Here is a 14,937-nt window from a genome sequence, read left to right as displayed (position 1 = left end):
ATATGGAAAAACTGGTTTTCACTTCCTTCCACTCTCTATATGGGCCAAGTCTGAACTTTTAGTTACTGGGACAGCTCAGATGACATCAAGGCCCCTAGCTGCCTGTTGCCCTTGGCCTGGCTGGCTCTAGTGTGGTGATTTCTTGTCTTTCCCGACCTCAACACCTGCTGAGTCTGTTAAGAAATAAAAGGAGAAAAAGACAACCAGGAACCAGCACCATTAAAATACAATTAAAAATACAAGAAATGTCTCATCTGGACTTTCCTACCTTTACCACTTTTTTTTTTTTTTTTTTAACCTTTACCACTCTACTAAAAGGTGTAGGTGGGAAACCTCTTTTTTTTCTCAAGTACTCCAATTGTGACTATTTCCATTTACAATTGCTTGAAAGACCAGAACTATTATTTCTTTCCTAAATTTACAAGAGTCCTTTCCTACAAAAAGAGATAATACAATTGTACCAATAAAACTTAGCTGCCCAGAGAGGGCCTCTCCTTCCACGAACTAACCTTTGAGTTAATTACCTTTAACTTTTTTAGCTCCTGAAGGATCATATAATCAGGCATGTTGTCAAAAAGTCCATCTGTTGCCGTCAGGATAATGTCTCCTAACTGGACATCAAAAGATGTGCTATCAGCAGCATCCGGGCTGTGACAAGGACAGGGTAGGGGCAAAGTTACAAGAGGCCTTCAGAGATATGGTGAAAGTTTCCAACAGGCACTATGTTATATTGTAATGAGGCTATAAGAAAAACTAATTTATAATAACAGAATAAAAAAAAAAAATTAAAAAAAACCCAGTCACAGGGCGCCTGGTGGCTCAGTAGGTTAAGTGTCGGACTTCAGCTCAGGTCATGATCTCACAGTTCACAAGTTCGAGCCCCGCGTCGGGCTCTGTGCTGACAGCTCAGAGCCTGGAGCCTGCTTTGGATTCTGTGTCTCCCTCTCTCTCTGCCCCTCCCCCGCTCGTGCTGGCTTGCTCTCCCTCTCTCTCTCAAAAAAGAATAAAAAACATTAAAAAAAAAAAACAAACCAGTTGTTCTGAAATTCCTAACCTTGAAAAAAATTAATTGAAAAATCTGATATAAATGTTTCTTTTTTTTTTTTTTTTTTAATTTTTTTTTTTCAACGTTTATTTATTTTTGGGACAGAGAGAGACAGAGCATGAACGGGGGAGGGGCAGAGAGAGAGGGAGACACAGATTCGGAAACAGGCTCCAGGCTCTGAGCCGTCAGCCCAGAGCCTGACGCGGGGCTTGAACTCACCGACCGCGAGATCGTGACCTGGCTGAAGTCGGATGCTTAACCGACTGCGCCACCCAGGCGCCCCGATATAAATGTTTCAAAAGCTTAACTGAAACTACCAAGTAAGACTGAGTTTGATGATTAGTCACATATGGCTTAAAAGGAGGAAGGGTTCTTTTCTGAGTCAGAACTAACATGCCTCTAAAAGCCTAGTAGAAATGAGTCTTTATTTCCTAATTCTTTAGAGCCAAATTCCATCCTCTCTTATTCATTTTCTACTCATCAGTTTCCCTGCAGGCTTGACTCTGGCTCTCAGGAGGCTGCCATAATAGTGTAACAAGAGAGCCCCATGGAAGAGAGCATGCAAATCCTGTAAGAATTAATTCACATGAAATACCTACAATGGTATTTCTCACTATAGTGCCAGTAATCACTAGTATTACTACTAGATTAGTATTAGTATGGACTAGTAAGGCAGAGTAGGGACTGTGTGTCTCCAGGGCTTAAAGAGTGCTCATCATGTAAGTTTTTTTTTTTTAACGTTTATTTATTGTTGAGAGAGAGAGAGAGAGAGAGAGAGAGAGAGAGAGAATATGAATGCAAGCGGGGGAGGGGCAGAGAGAGAGGGAGACACAGAATCCGAAGCAGGCTCCATCCAGGCTCTGAGCCGTCAGCACAGAGCCTGACACGGGGCTCAAACTCACAAACACAAGATCATGACCTGAGCTGAAGTCAGACACTTAACTGACTAAGCCACCCAGGCACCCTGTCATCACCTAAGTATTTAATTATTAGTATGCCTGGTGCAAAGTAGGTCTTCAAGAAATATCTAATAAGTGAAGAAACAAAGTAACCCTCCAAATTGGGAAAAACTGTTTAACACATTGTTAATGAAGAGAGGAATGTACAGACATTGTGTGCATGTGTGTGTGTGTGTAGGGGGGGTAGATTCATAAACAGACGCTTCCATATGCAGAGAATAAATCTGGAAGGACACAAAGAACAGACAACAGTGGCTGAGGAGAGAGAATGTATTGCTGGGGGATGGGATAGGAGGTAGATTTTTCACTACATCTTTTTGTATGCAACTTTAAAAAAGATAGATGGGAGTGGTTTTTTGTTTGTTTTTCTGTGATAACACCTGATGAAAACAGATACAAGAAGTGGAGTGGGGGGGGGGGCGGGGATCTCAGGTGGGGAGAAAAGATCATATACTCAAAGAGTCAATGGCCCTCTCCCAAAGGCTGGTTCTCAGCCATCTCCAAAGGCCAGCTTCACTGAATCCAAGCCTCCAAGGTGAAGGAAAGGTGAAATATCTAATAATCTGCCTTAACCTGTAATTAGGGAACAAATGCAAAGAAAAAAATTTACACACTGATCCAGAAAGGAGAAGCCAGAACCAAGTACCCTGAGCTTGACAGAAAAATCCCAAAACTTGTTTGTGTAACTGATATGTTATAAAATATGTGAAGAGAAAACATAAAAACCCACCCACCCACGCCTGCTGGGGATTTATACAAAGTGCACTGAGAAAATTTCTGGTTCATCTACTCCTGACTGAGGAAAAGAAGTAGCACATTTCAAAGTTCTGTGATGGGCTTTGGCTTACACATATCACTTACACATTTATATCACAAATATTTTGTAAAGACAGCAAACCAAAAGGAAACTAAAGGAAACCTGTAAATTAAGGAAAAATTATACTTTATAGATATGAGGAACCGAGTAACAAAAGAAATGTCATTCAGCAGGAGGAAAAAAGACTGTAAAACTGGTGGAAACCAGGTCGATTTCTTCTGTGGAATAAAGAGAAACAATGCAAGACACTTCACAGTTGCTCAGACTTTGGAAACAAATCAGATTCTAGAAGTTTAGATTAATGACCAGGTTGGCAGTGAAGCTCTATTTTCTGCTGAGGTTTTTCTTCCCCAGGAGTGTCCTTTGCTATCCTGCCTGTGCGAGACTCGCTACCATTGGACGGTTTGTCCTCTTCTCCCAACACTCCCACCCCTGAGCTTGGTGTTCCGCCAGCTGCAGTTTTGCCCGTTTTGATTGAACATACTGTGCTGCTGGAAACTTTTGACTGCACTGAAACACGAGCTGAAGTCACATGCTAGCAAGCTGTCTGTGGGCTCCAGGGGGAAGCAACCTCCACCTCGCTGGCAGGCCAGAGCGCTGCCCTAACCAGACTGTCCCAAAGATAGCGTGTGAGGTATGGCAGGGCAGCTCTAGCACTCAGATGCCAAAATAACAAGAATCCAATAAGGGAAAATTAAAACACTGCTCTCTGTACCTGTTAGCTGAGCTTGGTATCTACCACCCCCTGGGGTTCTGCTTTCTCCTCACTCCAATATGGCTAATATGAATATATGTTAGAGCCAAATGAAGAAGGGACTATAATGAAATATTCTTCCAATTATGGTAACATACCTTAATCTGAAAGTAAAAAAATGCTTCCCTCTCCGTAGGAGTCAGCAACAGACCTAGATGCACAATCCTGAATACCTAATTATACAATATACTCATTCCAGTTTAAAAGATGGCAGTAATAATTCTATCTTAGTTTGCACTCAAAATCTGGCTTAATAAGAACTATTAAGTAGAGACAACAGACCTTTCTAAGACTACTTCTAATTTTACAAAAGGTTCATTACCCATTTTACAACATTCATGAATCATAATCATAGTCTGGCACAATCAAATATGTTTGTGCCAGGTCCCATAAGGTTGTTAAAGGAAGAGGAATCTGAGACTGTCTTAGCCTTATTCTGTACTCTGATCTTAGGAAAGATAAACTGTAAAAGTTGATTCAGAAAAGTAGTTATTGTCTTGAAAGGTCTTGACAATTTAAAAGTTCTATTTGATGCATATAATAGGAGGCCCTGAGAATCAGGAAGTTATTCTGATAAATAAAGCAGATGTCTGTTTGAACTCTTCCCTAACAACATATGCAAATTCTCATACGGGCAGTGGCATGCATAGACAATGATTCACTTCTCCAGCACAATTGAACAAATATAACCGTATATACCATGTTGGTCTTGGTATGAAAAACTGATATTCTGTAAGCTTGAAGAATATTTTCAGTCTTGTCAAATTATTGGGTGTTTGTTAGAATTCAACTTGGCTGCAATAGCCAGCAAAATATCTTTCAAAGTCAAACTAAAAGATCTTTTTGATGAGAACATTCTCAATGTGCCTTATGTCACATGAGAACTGAAAATGCCCATCTCCACTGTAGGTAAAGGGGGATGGGAGGAGGATGTGGGCGAGCCATGTCCTACTGGCTCTTAATGTAATGGCCAAGAGGGGAGATTACCTGTCACTCAGGACGACTCCCTCGGCTTCAGGTGGTGCAATTGAGAGCTGGAATGGAGTGTTGAAGTAATGCTGCTGCTCATCTGATCGGTGCACAACTTCACCACCCCTGACAACCAGGAAGCCCGAATCGCCCAGGTTTGCTGTGTGTAAGCGGTGGCTAGTTCTGTCCAGCACCACAATGCAGGCAGTACTGCTACCTAGAAACAAAAATGATCCCCGTTTATTTTTTCTTTCTACCTTCCTATCTTTGCATCCACATTTTTATCACATCACCCCAAAAAGCAATATGCCACAACTGGAACCTCCTTTGCCTATCTTAGTCATGCTCCAAATCTCCGACAAGTGTCAATAGTAACCTGATCAGGGTCAACATAATAGGGAAAGAAATATTACACATAGTAAGCAGGCCCCTGAATCTGAAATCTTTCATTTGCAGAGACAGAAAACAATAAAAATGGCTGGTATCTAACCATACTTTTTTCATTTCAATAGCACTATAATCTGTGCCAAGTGCTCAAAACCATGTTGTTGAAATTTTAAGTTTTAATACTTAAATGCCAGAATAAGAATGTTATGTTTTCCTGACATTTCTCATTAGTCATCAGCAGGAAGCCTTCTCCATGAAATTCACTAAAATTTAAGAGGGCACATAACTATAATATTTAACCAGATTTCCATCTGTTGAGGTCATGAGGAACCTTCATCAAAGACTGACTTGCTATGAAGTGACAAGACCAATTTTTCTCAGGTAGCCTATGGGATCCACCTGTTGACCTTACAGAGACCATTAATGTTCAGAGAGAAGCGAGCATGTCCAAGCAGAGAGCAAAAGCTTCTGTGTAGCTTTGCAGCACACAGCTCACATGACCTTCTGCAGATCGAAAAGCTGATGTACCACCAGTACTACTGCTTTCAAGTACTAAAATTTAAACTTATACCTACAGAAAAAGTGGCAAAATAGAAAAATAAACAGTTCACCAAGAAGTAAATGTAAATGGTCTTTAAATATATGAAAAAATCATCATCACACTAGTAGCCATTTTGCTTATTAGTTTAACAAGAGTCCAAAAAAAAAAAAAAAGAAAAAAAAAATCCTGCGTGGTGTTGACAAGAGTGCAGGGAACATGGTCATTCTTATTCCATGATGGTGGGAGGGTAAAACTAAACAACCTTTCTGAAGGGCAATACAACATTGGGAAATGTGTGTATCACTTGATTTAGCAATTCCTAAGAAACAACTAGAGATGTGAACAAAGTTAAGTACAAAAGCATTGTTGAAGAACTAGAAACAACCTCAACATTTGACATTAAGAGACTGGTTAAATCAGTTACAGCACCTCCAGGAGGATGTAACATCAGGAGGCTGCACACTATCACGGAATACTTAGCAGTACAGACTCTGCGGTCAGCCTGGCCCCATCTGAATGCTGGTTCTGTCGCTTACTCACCTGGTGACCTGGGCAACTTACTTAAGCTCTTTGCACCTCAGTTTCCTCATCTACAAAACAGGGATAACAGTACCTACCTCTTAGTGTAGTTTGTGAGGATAAAGTTAGTTAAAGCATGTCAAACACTTACAACACATAGTAAGTGTTAGCTATCCAATAGTCACTAAAATTGTTAAGAGAAATATATTTGCAAACGAAAGATAACTTAAGCGAAACAAGTAGATTACAAGTTGGCATTAAAGTTTCCTTAAATAGGGGCACCTGGGTGGCTCAATTGGTTAAGCAACCGACTTCAGCTCAGGTCATGATCTCATGGTTTGCGAGTTTGAGCCCTGCCCCGGACTCTGTGCTGACAGCTCGGAGCTTGGAGCCTGCTTTGGATTCTGTGTCTCCCTCTCTCTCTGTCCCTCTCCTGCTGGTTCTCTTGCTTGCTCTCTCTCAAAAATAAACATTAAAAATTTTTTTTTAAGTTTCCTTAAAAAGTGTTCTCAAACTTAAACTGTAATTCAAAAAAAGTAAAATTTAATGTAATTTTAAAAAGATAATAGTAGGCAAAAGCTAAACTGTCAAGATGCCTGTTAAAAGCAAAATGAAAAAAAATAAACAGGCTGTGGAACCAGCTGCGTTAAATCCCAGGGCTCCATTATTTTCTAGCTGTGTGACTGTGGGCAAGTCACTTATTCTCTCTAGGCCTCAGTTTCTTCCTAACAAAATGAGAAACAGAGGTACCTATGGATCTATCTCATGGGGCTGCTATAAGCACACGGTAGATGCACAATTCATATTACCGTTATTCTATGCACAAACATACACAAAAGAAAAATAAGGGAGCACAATCACTAAAATATTAATAGTTTCCTTTGTGGGATTATGGGTAATTTATTAACTTTTCCTTAATAAAAATGTGTAAGTTAATATAAAAACACTTAAAATATTTATCTCATCATAATGTTCAGAAATTCCATTTCCCTGTTATCTAATCGGACACCCTAACGCTAAGCTATTTAGTCGCTAGCCCACTAAACATCAGAGAAAAACACAGCACTGTAACGAACTGGCAGTGCCACCAGATAATCTGCATAGCTTACGTTAAGATCACCAATTACCTTTCCTTCCTAACTCAATGCACAAAAACTCCAATCACTTTTCATTAATAGAATCACCACACAAAAGATCTTCTGAAAGCTGATGGGATTAATCTGAGGAGGAAAAATGACAGATGAGTAGCATAGCCTTGAAAAACCTGGGGCAGGAAGGACTCATGTTGACTCATTATTACTCACTGACAAACCCAGGCTATTGTTTTGCCACCCCTGTGGCCGTCACGGTCACCTGCTGAGTTGGAGTCAAAACGGTCCTTGTGAATGACAGAGCTTTAACACGCAAAGCAGTACAAATGAAGGTAAGCCCGGTGTTACGGAATCATCTGGATTTGGGAGTATATACTCCTCCTCTGCCTCTTCAAGTAACTGATGTGTGCACATGGCTCGGGCCCTGAGAGCCTAATCCTGGAATACATTATTCTTGTGTATTTGTAGAGGAACAAGCAGGAAATGAAGAAAAAAAGTGCTGAGGACAACAGGGTCAAGATGTTCAGACCACTGACAATCCAGACAGGGACCCAAGCAAATCACTCATGCTAAAATGGAAATAATTTTTATCACTGGCCCCTAATTTTGTAAACTACTATGGAGCCTTTTGTGCAGTAAAGAAAGAACCTTATTATGACTCACCCCCTCAAATTCTTAAGATATGTTGGTTTTATAAGACCTAACTCCACTTATTGTTTTCTGAGAAATTATATATTGACAATTAGCCTGTGATGCCGACCTGGATATAAAAGCAGCTAGAAATTCTTAAGAAATGAGTAGTTGACCTTTATATTGGAATTGTGTTATAGGCTTTTTAGCAATTCCTGGATTAAAAAAAAAAAAAGAATTACCTAAAGTTATCATTATTTGCAGTTATATCAGAGGCTCAGTAAAATTCAGCAGGCTGTCTTCGCGAAAAGATGCTTGAGTTTAAACAGCTTAAAGGAGTGTAGATTAGGTGAAAGAAGCGTGTATGTATCAAACATGGTAATGAAGGATTATTTCAATATGTCTTTTAGGAGAAAAGAAGTGATTATAATATTCAATGTAAGAAAACTTCTAATATGTCCTTACATTTATTTTAAGACCTTCCAACTACATGAGGGTAAACAGGAAAGGAAGGAGGGATAAGAAAGAAACATAGCAAAAAACAAAGCTAAAGCTTTCAAAGTACAAAATCAGGATAGTTGTTGCTTTGCAATTGCTCATTCCAAGTTACAGTGAATTGATAGGGGGTGTTGGCAAAGGACTCATGGGAACAAGCAGGAGTTGGGACCTGGAATCTGTGTCTATAGGCTCAGATGTTAGACTTTTAGATAGTATTCTGCAATGCCCTCTTTCCCTCAACATGCTTCTGAGTATTGCATGAAGCTTTGAGTTGTTCCTTTTCACAGAAAAAGATCTCTCCATTGAACAAATGAAGCAAGGGGGTCAGAGGTTAAGTAGTTTTCCCAAAGTCATATGGAAAGTTGACAGAGGTGCTAGAAATAGAATCTAGGGTGTTTCACTGTGCCAGGCAAGCTCCAGATTGCATGTCCAAAATAGCGGATTAAGACAAAGCGGTATATTGAAACCTCAAGACAAGGTTTCTCTTCAGTTAGAAGGAAAACAAGCTGATTAGTCACAGCACTAAGACAGAAGATGGCAGCATGATAAAAAGAACGCCTTCCTATAAAAGATTTAAATTGAAGGCAAAATTTTACAACATGGAAATCTCCATTAACACTGATCAGAGGCTGATTTTAAAAATGGATGGCGACTGGGAAGGAGGCTACTTCTACTAACCAGAAAGATGCTGGCAATTAGCAGAAACTTAATAACAGCCTTCTGAGAGCTTGCTCAGAAGGCTGGGTAAGTTGTTGGGTAAGTTCCCAGGAAACCATTTAACAAACAAATGTAGAAGCTTTGGCCAAAAGATGCTCTATTAGCACACCAGATAAACACACACTAGATATTTGGAAGTTTTCTAATACAAGATTAATGGGGATCTATTTTGTGTCATGCTATCTCACAGACTAATCAGCTACCTGCTAGCAGTCTAGGGTACCTAAATGCAACTTGAACTCCCCACAGGTAATCAACTTAATTTTACATACCCAATCCCATTCCCTTTCTTCCTCCCCTGGAGAGGACCACTATCCTGAATTATACAACCACTTACTTTTCTTTCTTCTTTTATCACATTTTGGAAACCCTGAACAATATGGTTTTACTTATTTATGTTTCTGAATTTGAAATGTGGAATGAAACTGTTAGGTGATATTCCACAATGTTCTATTTTCCCTCAACATCATGTTTCTGAATATTGCGTGCAGCTTTAAGTTGTTCCTTTTCAAAATGCATTTTTCTACAGTAAATGGACTTTCTAGATTTGTTCTGAGTCTTCTGCTGTTATATGAGCATTCCTGTACCTATCTCTTGGTACACGGATATGCAAGAGCTTCTCTGGTCTAGGGTATAGACCTAGGAGTGGAACTGCTATGTCATACACTCTGTTTACATTTAACTTTATTCCATAATACCAAATTGTTTTCCAAAGTGGCCGCACCTATTTACATCCCCTCCAAGCAGTAGTACTTATGTAGAGAGTGAGAGAAGCTCAGAGCTTTTCTATCAAACTCCGCTTAATAAAGAGCCTCAGAAAAAAGGTGGGTTGCCAAGTGATTTTCTTGGTTTTGTTGACCATCTCCTGAGCTTCTTTATAGAGGAAAACACACAGCATAGCTACTTACCAAGCAAGGGTACTTTATTTTGCAGCAACTCACAGTAGCTCGTGGTGAGGATTCCAATGGGATTACTTGGGACGAACCGTCCTTCTTTTACTAACCGTTCACACGTCCGCATTAAAGTCCCTGAGAACTGAGATGGATCAACTCCATAGTCTCTCCATCCTCCTACACCATCAGCAACCCCTAAAAACAAAACAAAAAAATTACATCGAAAGGATGTTCTTACTGACCTCTCAGGAATTTTTATTCCTGTCTCCTACTAACAGTTAATTTTACTACATACTAGTACATGTATTTACCCTGGAATTCAGAATGAAAAGTGCTCATATTTAATGTATTATACACTAAAGGGCACCTGGGTGGCTCAGATGGTTAAGCATCTTGACTTCTGCTCAGGTCATGATATCATGGTTCGTGGGTTTGAGCCCCACATCAGGCTTGGTGCTTGCTGTCAATGCAGAGCCTGCTTCAAATCCTCTGTCCCCCTCTCTCTCTGCCTCTTCCGTGTGTGCTCTCTCTCTCTCTCAAAAATAATGTATTATACATTAATACTCCTAATTCACATTCTCTACTTAGAATTCGATCTTTCATAAATTGATGTGTGTTACCACAGGGTGGCATTGCCTATTAGCCAAGAGTTCAACTTCAGCAGGATTATCGTCTTCGTATAGAAGTATTTATGTTATTACTGTGTTCTATTTTATAAGAATGAAAACTGATTTTTAAAAAAAAATGCTGATGATAGTGATAATACAACTGAGTCAGAGCTGGCAATCATTCAGGATCTCAAACACAGCAAACTCTAACTTCAAATTTTGATCAATAACTATCAAATAAAGAAATAATTAAAAACATATCCCATCCTCTTTCCTCCTCCCTCAGAGACAGCCACTATTCTGTACAGGTCAGCACCGTCTAATACAACAGCCACTACCACAAGTGACTACTGAGCCTTTGAAATGGTGCTGATCCAGGGCGCCTGGGTGGCGCAGTCGGTTGAGCGTCCGACTTCAGCCAGGTCACGATCTCGCGGTCCGTGAGTTCGAGCCCCGCGTCGGGCTCTGGGCTGATGGCTCGGAGCCTGGAGCCTGTTTCCGATTCTGTGTCTCCCTCTCTCTCTGCCCCTCCCCCGTTCATGCTCTGTCTCTCTCTGTCCCAAAAATAAATAAAAACAAAACAAAACAAAACGTTGAAATGGTGCTGATCCAAATTAAGAAGTCCTCTGAGTATAAAACACACATTGGATTTTGAAAACTTAGTATAAGAAAAGGGTAAAATATCTCACTAAATTTTTATATTGATTACATGTTGAAGTAATATTTTGGATATAATGTGCTAAAGATTAAAATTAATTTCACGTGTTTCTATTTGTTTTATTAATGTGAATACTAGGAAATTTAAAATGACATGTGTGGTTCACCTTTTTTTTTTTCCCCCTCGAGAGAGAGAGAGAGTGAGAGAGAGTACGCAGAGGGAGAGAAAGAATCTTAAGCAGGCTCCACACTTAATGTGGAGCCCAATCCCACAACCCTGGAATCATGACCTGAGCTGAAATCAAGAGTCAGACCCTCAACCGACTGAGCCACCCAGGGCCCCTCACATTGTACTTCCATTGGATAGCAATGGTATTGAGATTTGCATGGGTCCATAGAGCTGCTGATGAGTTCAGAGTGTACACAAGACTCCTTTATCAAAAGGAAACTAGTGTTTAAGAAAGTCAGTAAGACACCAAAGTCAACATCATACCACCTCCTATTCAACTCCTTACAAAACCCAAAGCTAGTTGTTCAACATTAAAATCAATTTCTGTCTAAGTTTAAATGAACTGAGGGAACTAAAAGATCAGATATATATACATTATTAAGGCTTTAAATGACCATATATCAACCTTTCTGGAAGGATCTATAAGAAGTATTAATAGTAGTTTTGGAAATAAGAGACTGAAAATGATCAGTGAACAAATGGTGAGACTTTAGCTTTTTAACTTCATACTGTTCTGAACTATTTAAAATTTATTTTTATAATGATTATGTATTGATTTTATAATAAAAATATTAGGAATTTTATAATTTTTAAGGCTTGCTGAGCATTAAACATCCTCCCCACATACATATTTACATTTTTGTATGTTCAACTTTCACACACATTTTAAAGAACTTATTTGGTACAAAAGTAGGAGAGTGTCTGTCTATATATGCATCCTGAAAAAACTGGCTTAACATGAAATGGACCCAGAAAAACCAAACAAACAAATTTGAAATGGACACATGAAACTCTGTTTTCTGGTGACTGCATTTCTCAAACAGAAGTGGAATACATCCTGAAAAAAATGAGAGGAAACATAATTGGAAGAGAGTATAAGGAAGGTGGCAAGCAATATCCCTCTTAGGACAGCAACTTTTCCTACCTTTATGACCAACCAGTAAGCAAAATTTCACTATGGGGCAGTTCCAAATTAGTTGATTAAATGATATGGTGTCTGGGATTTTTTTCAAAACAATAGGGGGGAGGAGTGATGGAGGAATGGATGAAGTAAGATTGGCCATGAATGGAAAACTATAAAGTGGAATGAGAAGCACTCTCGTTTCTCTACTTTGATATATATTTGAAATTTTCCGTTATACAAATTTTCCACTATACATTATTCAAAATTTCCATTATTATTATCAATGATAATAAGAAAGAAAAAAGATTCTTCTGCTGGCTGTGTGGAGAGCAAGAGCAGAAAAAGGGGACGAATCAGGAATCTATCTTAGTAACTCAGTGGTGAAATGGTGGCAGTGCAGTCAGTGTGCAGAGATTGGAGATCCAGTGTAACAGAAGGACTCATTGGGGTACTGGATGGAGGTACAGCAGTGGTGGAGAAAGACAAGTATCAAGGATGACTGAGGTCTACCCTACCAGGAACAAGTATCACTTTTTGTTTTTCAAGCAATTTTGAGGATATCTGGAAAATTTTCACAGAATTTAAGATAGTTTAATAGGAACTTCTTTTGAGGAATTCTTATTGGGGGTAAGATTTCACCATTATTTTATTTTTTAAATATTTTATTTTTAAGTAATTTTTACACCCAACATTGGGCTTGAACTCACAACCCGAAGACCTACAGCCACATGTTCCACTGACTGAGCCAGCCAGGTACCCCTCACCATTATTTTAAATGCAACAATTTGTGTTAATTATAACCGTTGCAACTTCATCTGATGAATCATTCGTTCTTTTCAAATTACTGCCTGCTTGAGGAAAGAATTTCTTTTTAACCAGTCTCTAAGAGCCACAATTAATTTTAAATACAAAGTGGTTTCATCTGCAAATGCCCTTCACAAGAAAACCATTAAAATCTGAGATAACGTTGAGAGTTGATCCTGGCACTCACTAAATAATCTGTCAGCAGGTTATAGAGTCTGACCTGACACAGCCCTTCAACATTAATCAGATTTCTCCCAGAATAGAGTGTAACCTTTCAAGCACCTGTTTGCTTTTCTACGGGAAAAAATCCTAGGCAAAGCTCCATTGGAGAAATCTCTTTAGGGCAAGAAGGAGATTCAAAAAGCCTATAAACTGTTCAATAAAGCTGTGGGAAAAAAACGCCTTAGTATACATAAATAATTTACTCACAAAGAACAAGTTATGTAATAGGAAGAGTCATATTTGGGATTAGAATCAGGCTAAAACCAGAATAACCTACCACATGTATATTTGAAACCTACTTTAATTCATATTAGGCAATTATTTCTACAAGGAAATGAGTATTTCCTCTCATGCACAAGCAAAAGCTTCCATCCACAAAGGAATAACACCTTTTAAACAGTGGAATTAATCCAGATATAAAGAGAAATTTCACTCAGAATACATTTCAAAGGTAACAAAAACAACTGTTAAAGGAGAGATTGCTTAAGATCCCAAAGATATGAAACGGCAAATAAGAACATACCTAAGAGCAAAGGGAGACCACAGTAAATACTAGAAACGGGGCTGAGGGAGACACATCCTACCTATGAGAAAGCAGCTCACATTCTTAGTAGGCAGCAACTACTCACACAGGAACTAGACACACAGCTCCCATAAATGCTGCTATAGGAGGGTCAAGAACAAATGGTTAATGCTCATGGTGCCCTGTGGGAATGGAGCAAGCCTTCGTTTAGGACATAACATTCAGATTAGGCCCTGGAAGGTAAGTCACTTCCACAGGCAAAGGAAAGTAATAACAGGAAAAGAATGGTAGACAATTAGGTGTGGCCAGGGTTTGGGTGCTGAGAAGTTAAGTTGAAAAATGCAGGGCAGGAGCTGAAGTTGTGGGCTCAGAGTTGTGATCCAAGAACTTTAAACTTTACGCTATAGACTTGAACTGATATGGGAGCTATTAGACACATGTGGCTACTGAGTTTGAAATGTGGCTAGTTTGAATTGAGATGTGCTGTTAAATGTAAAATAACACTGGATTCCAAAAATGTAGTACAAAAAAACTATAAAATACTTTAGTGAGGGGCGCCTGGGTGGCGCAGTCGGTTGAGCGTCCGACTTCAGCCAGGTCACGATCTCGCGGTCCGTGAGTTCGAGCCCCGCGTCGGGCTCTGGGCTGACGGCTCAGAGCCTGGAGCCTGTTTCCGATTCTGTGTCTCCCTCTCTCTCTGCCCCTCCCCCGTTCATGCTCTGTCTCTCTCTGTCCCAAAAAAATAAATAAACGTTGAAAAAAAAAATTAAAATACTTTAGTGATAGTTTTACACTGAATAGATTGAAATGTTTTAGATATTGTGGGTTAAATAAAATATATTAATTGAAATTAACTGCATCTGTTTCATTTTTACTCTTTTAAATGTGGCTACTACAAAATTTAAGATTACATTATGTAGTTTACAGTATATATAGCACTGCTATAGACAATAAAGTCATAAAGTTTCCTGGGTAAAAGTGATATAATCTAATCTATATTTTCTTTTTTTTTCTAATCTATATTTTAGAAGAATAATACTGATAGCAGTGGAGAGAATGGGTTGGGAAGAGGATGGAGGTCAGGCATCAGCTGCAAGATTTTAGTTTAGACGTAACGAGAAAAATAGAATACTCACTAGAAATACAAAGGAATGAATACAGAAAGACACC

At 39.2% G+C, this 14,937-nt stretch overlaps 1 protein-coding gene across 2 annotated transcripts in view; it reads right to left on the bottom strand.

Annotated features, from left to right (window-relative positions):
* Window positions 1-14,937, bottom strand: part of PPTC7 (protein phosphatase targeting COQ7) — a 35,422-nt gene that overhangs the window by 3,747 nt on the left and 16,738 nt on the right. For both annotated transcript variants that reach the window (XR_003973170.1, XM_030336136.1), the window contains exons 2-4: window positions 9,836-10,015; window positions 4,563-4,761; window positions 525-648 (exon numbers count right to left, since the gene is read on the bottom strand). Coding sequence is in view for 1 of the 2 variants with exons in the window: in XM_030336136.1 (XP_030191996.1) it covers window positions 525-648; window positions 4,563-4,761; window positions 9,836-10,015 (503 nt within the window). In the remaining variant the exon portion in view is untranslated. The remainder of the gene's footprint in view (window positions 1-524; window positions 649-4,562; window positions 4,762-9,835; window positions 10,016-14,937) is intronic.

Source organism: Lynx canadensis, chromosome D3 (genome assembly GCF_007474595.2).
Source record: "Lynx canadensis isolate LIC74 chromosome D3, mLynCan4.pri.v2, whole genome shotgun sequence".
In the NCBI taxonomy this organism is placed as follows: domain Eukaryota; kingdom Metazoa; phylum Chordata; class Mammalia; order Carnivora; family Felidae; genus Lynx; species Lynx canadensis.
This window is presented reverse-complemented; position numbering and strand designations above follow the sequence as displayed.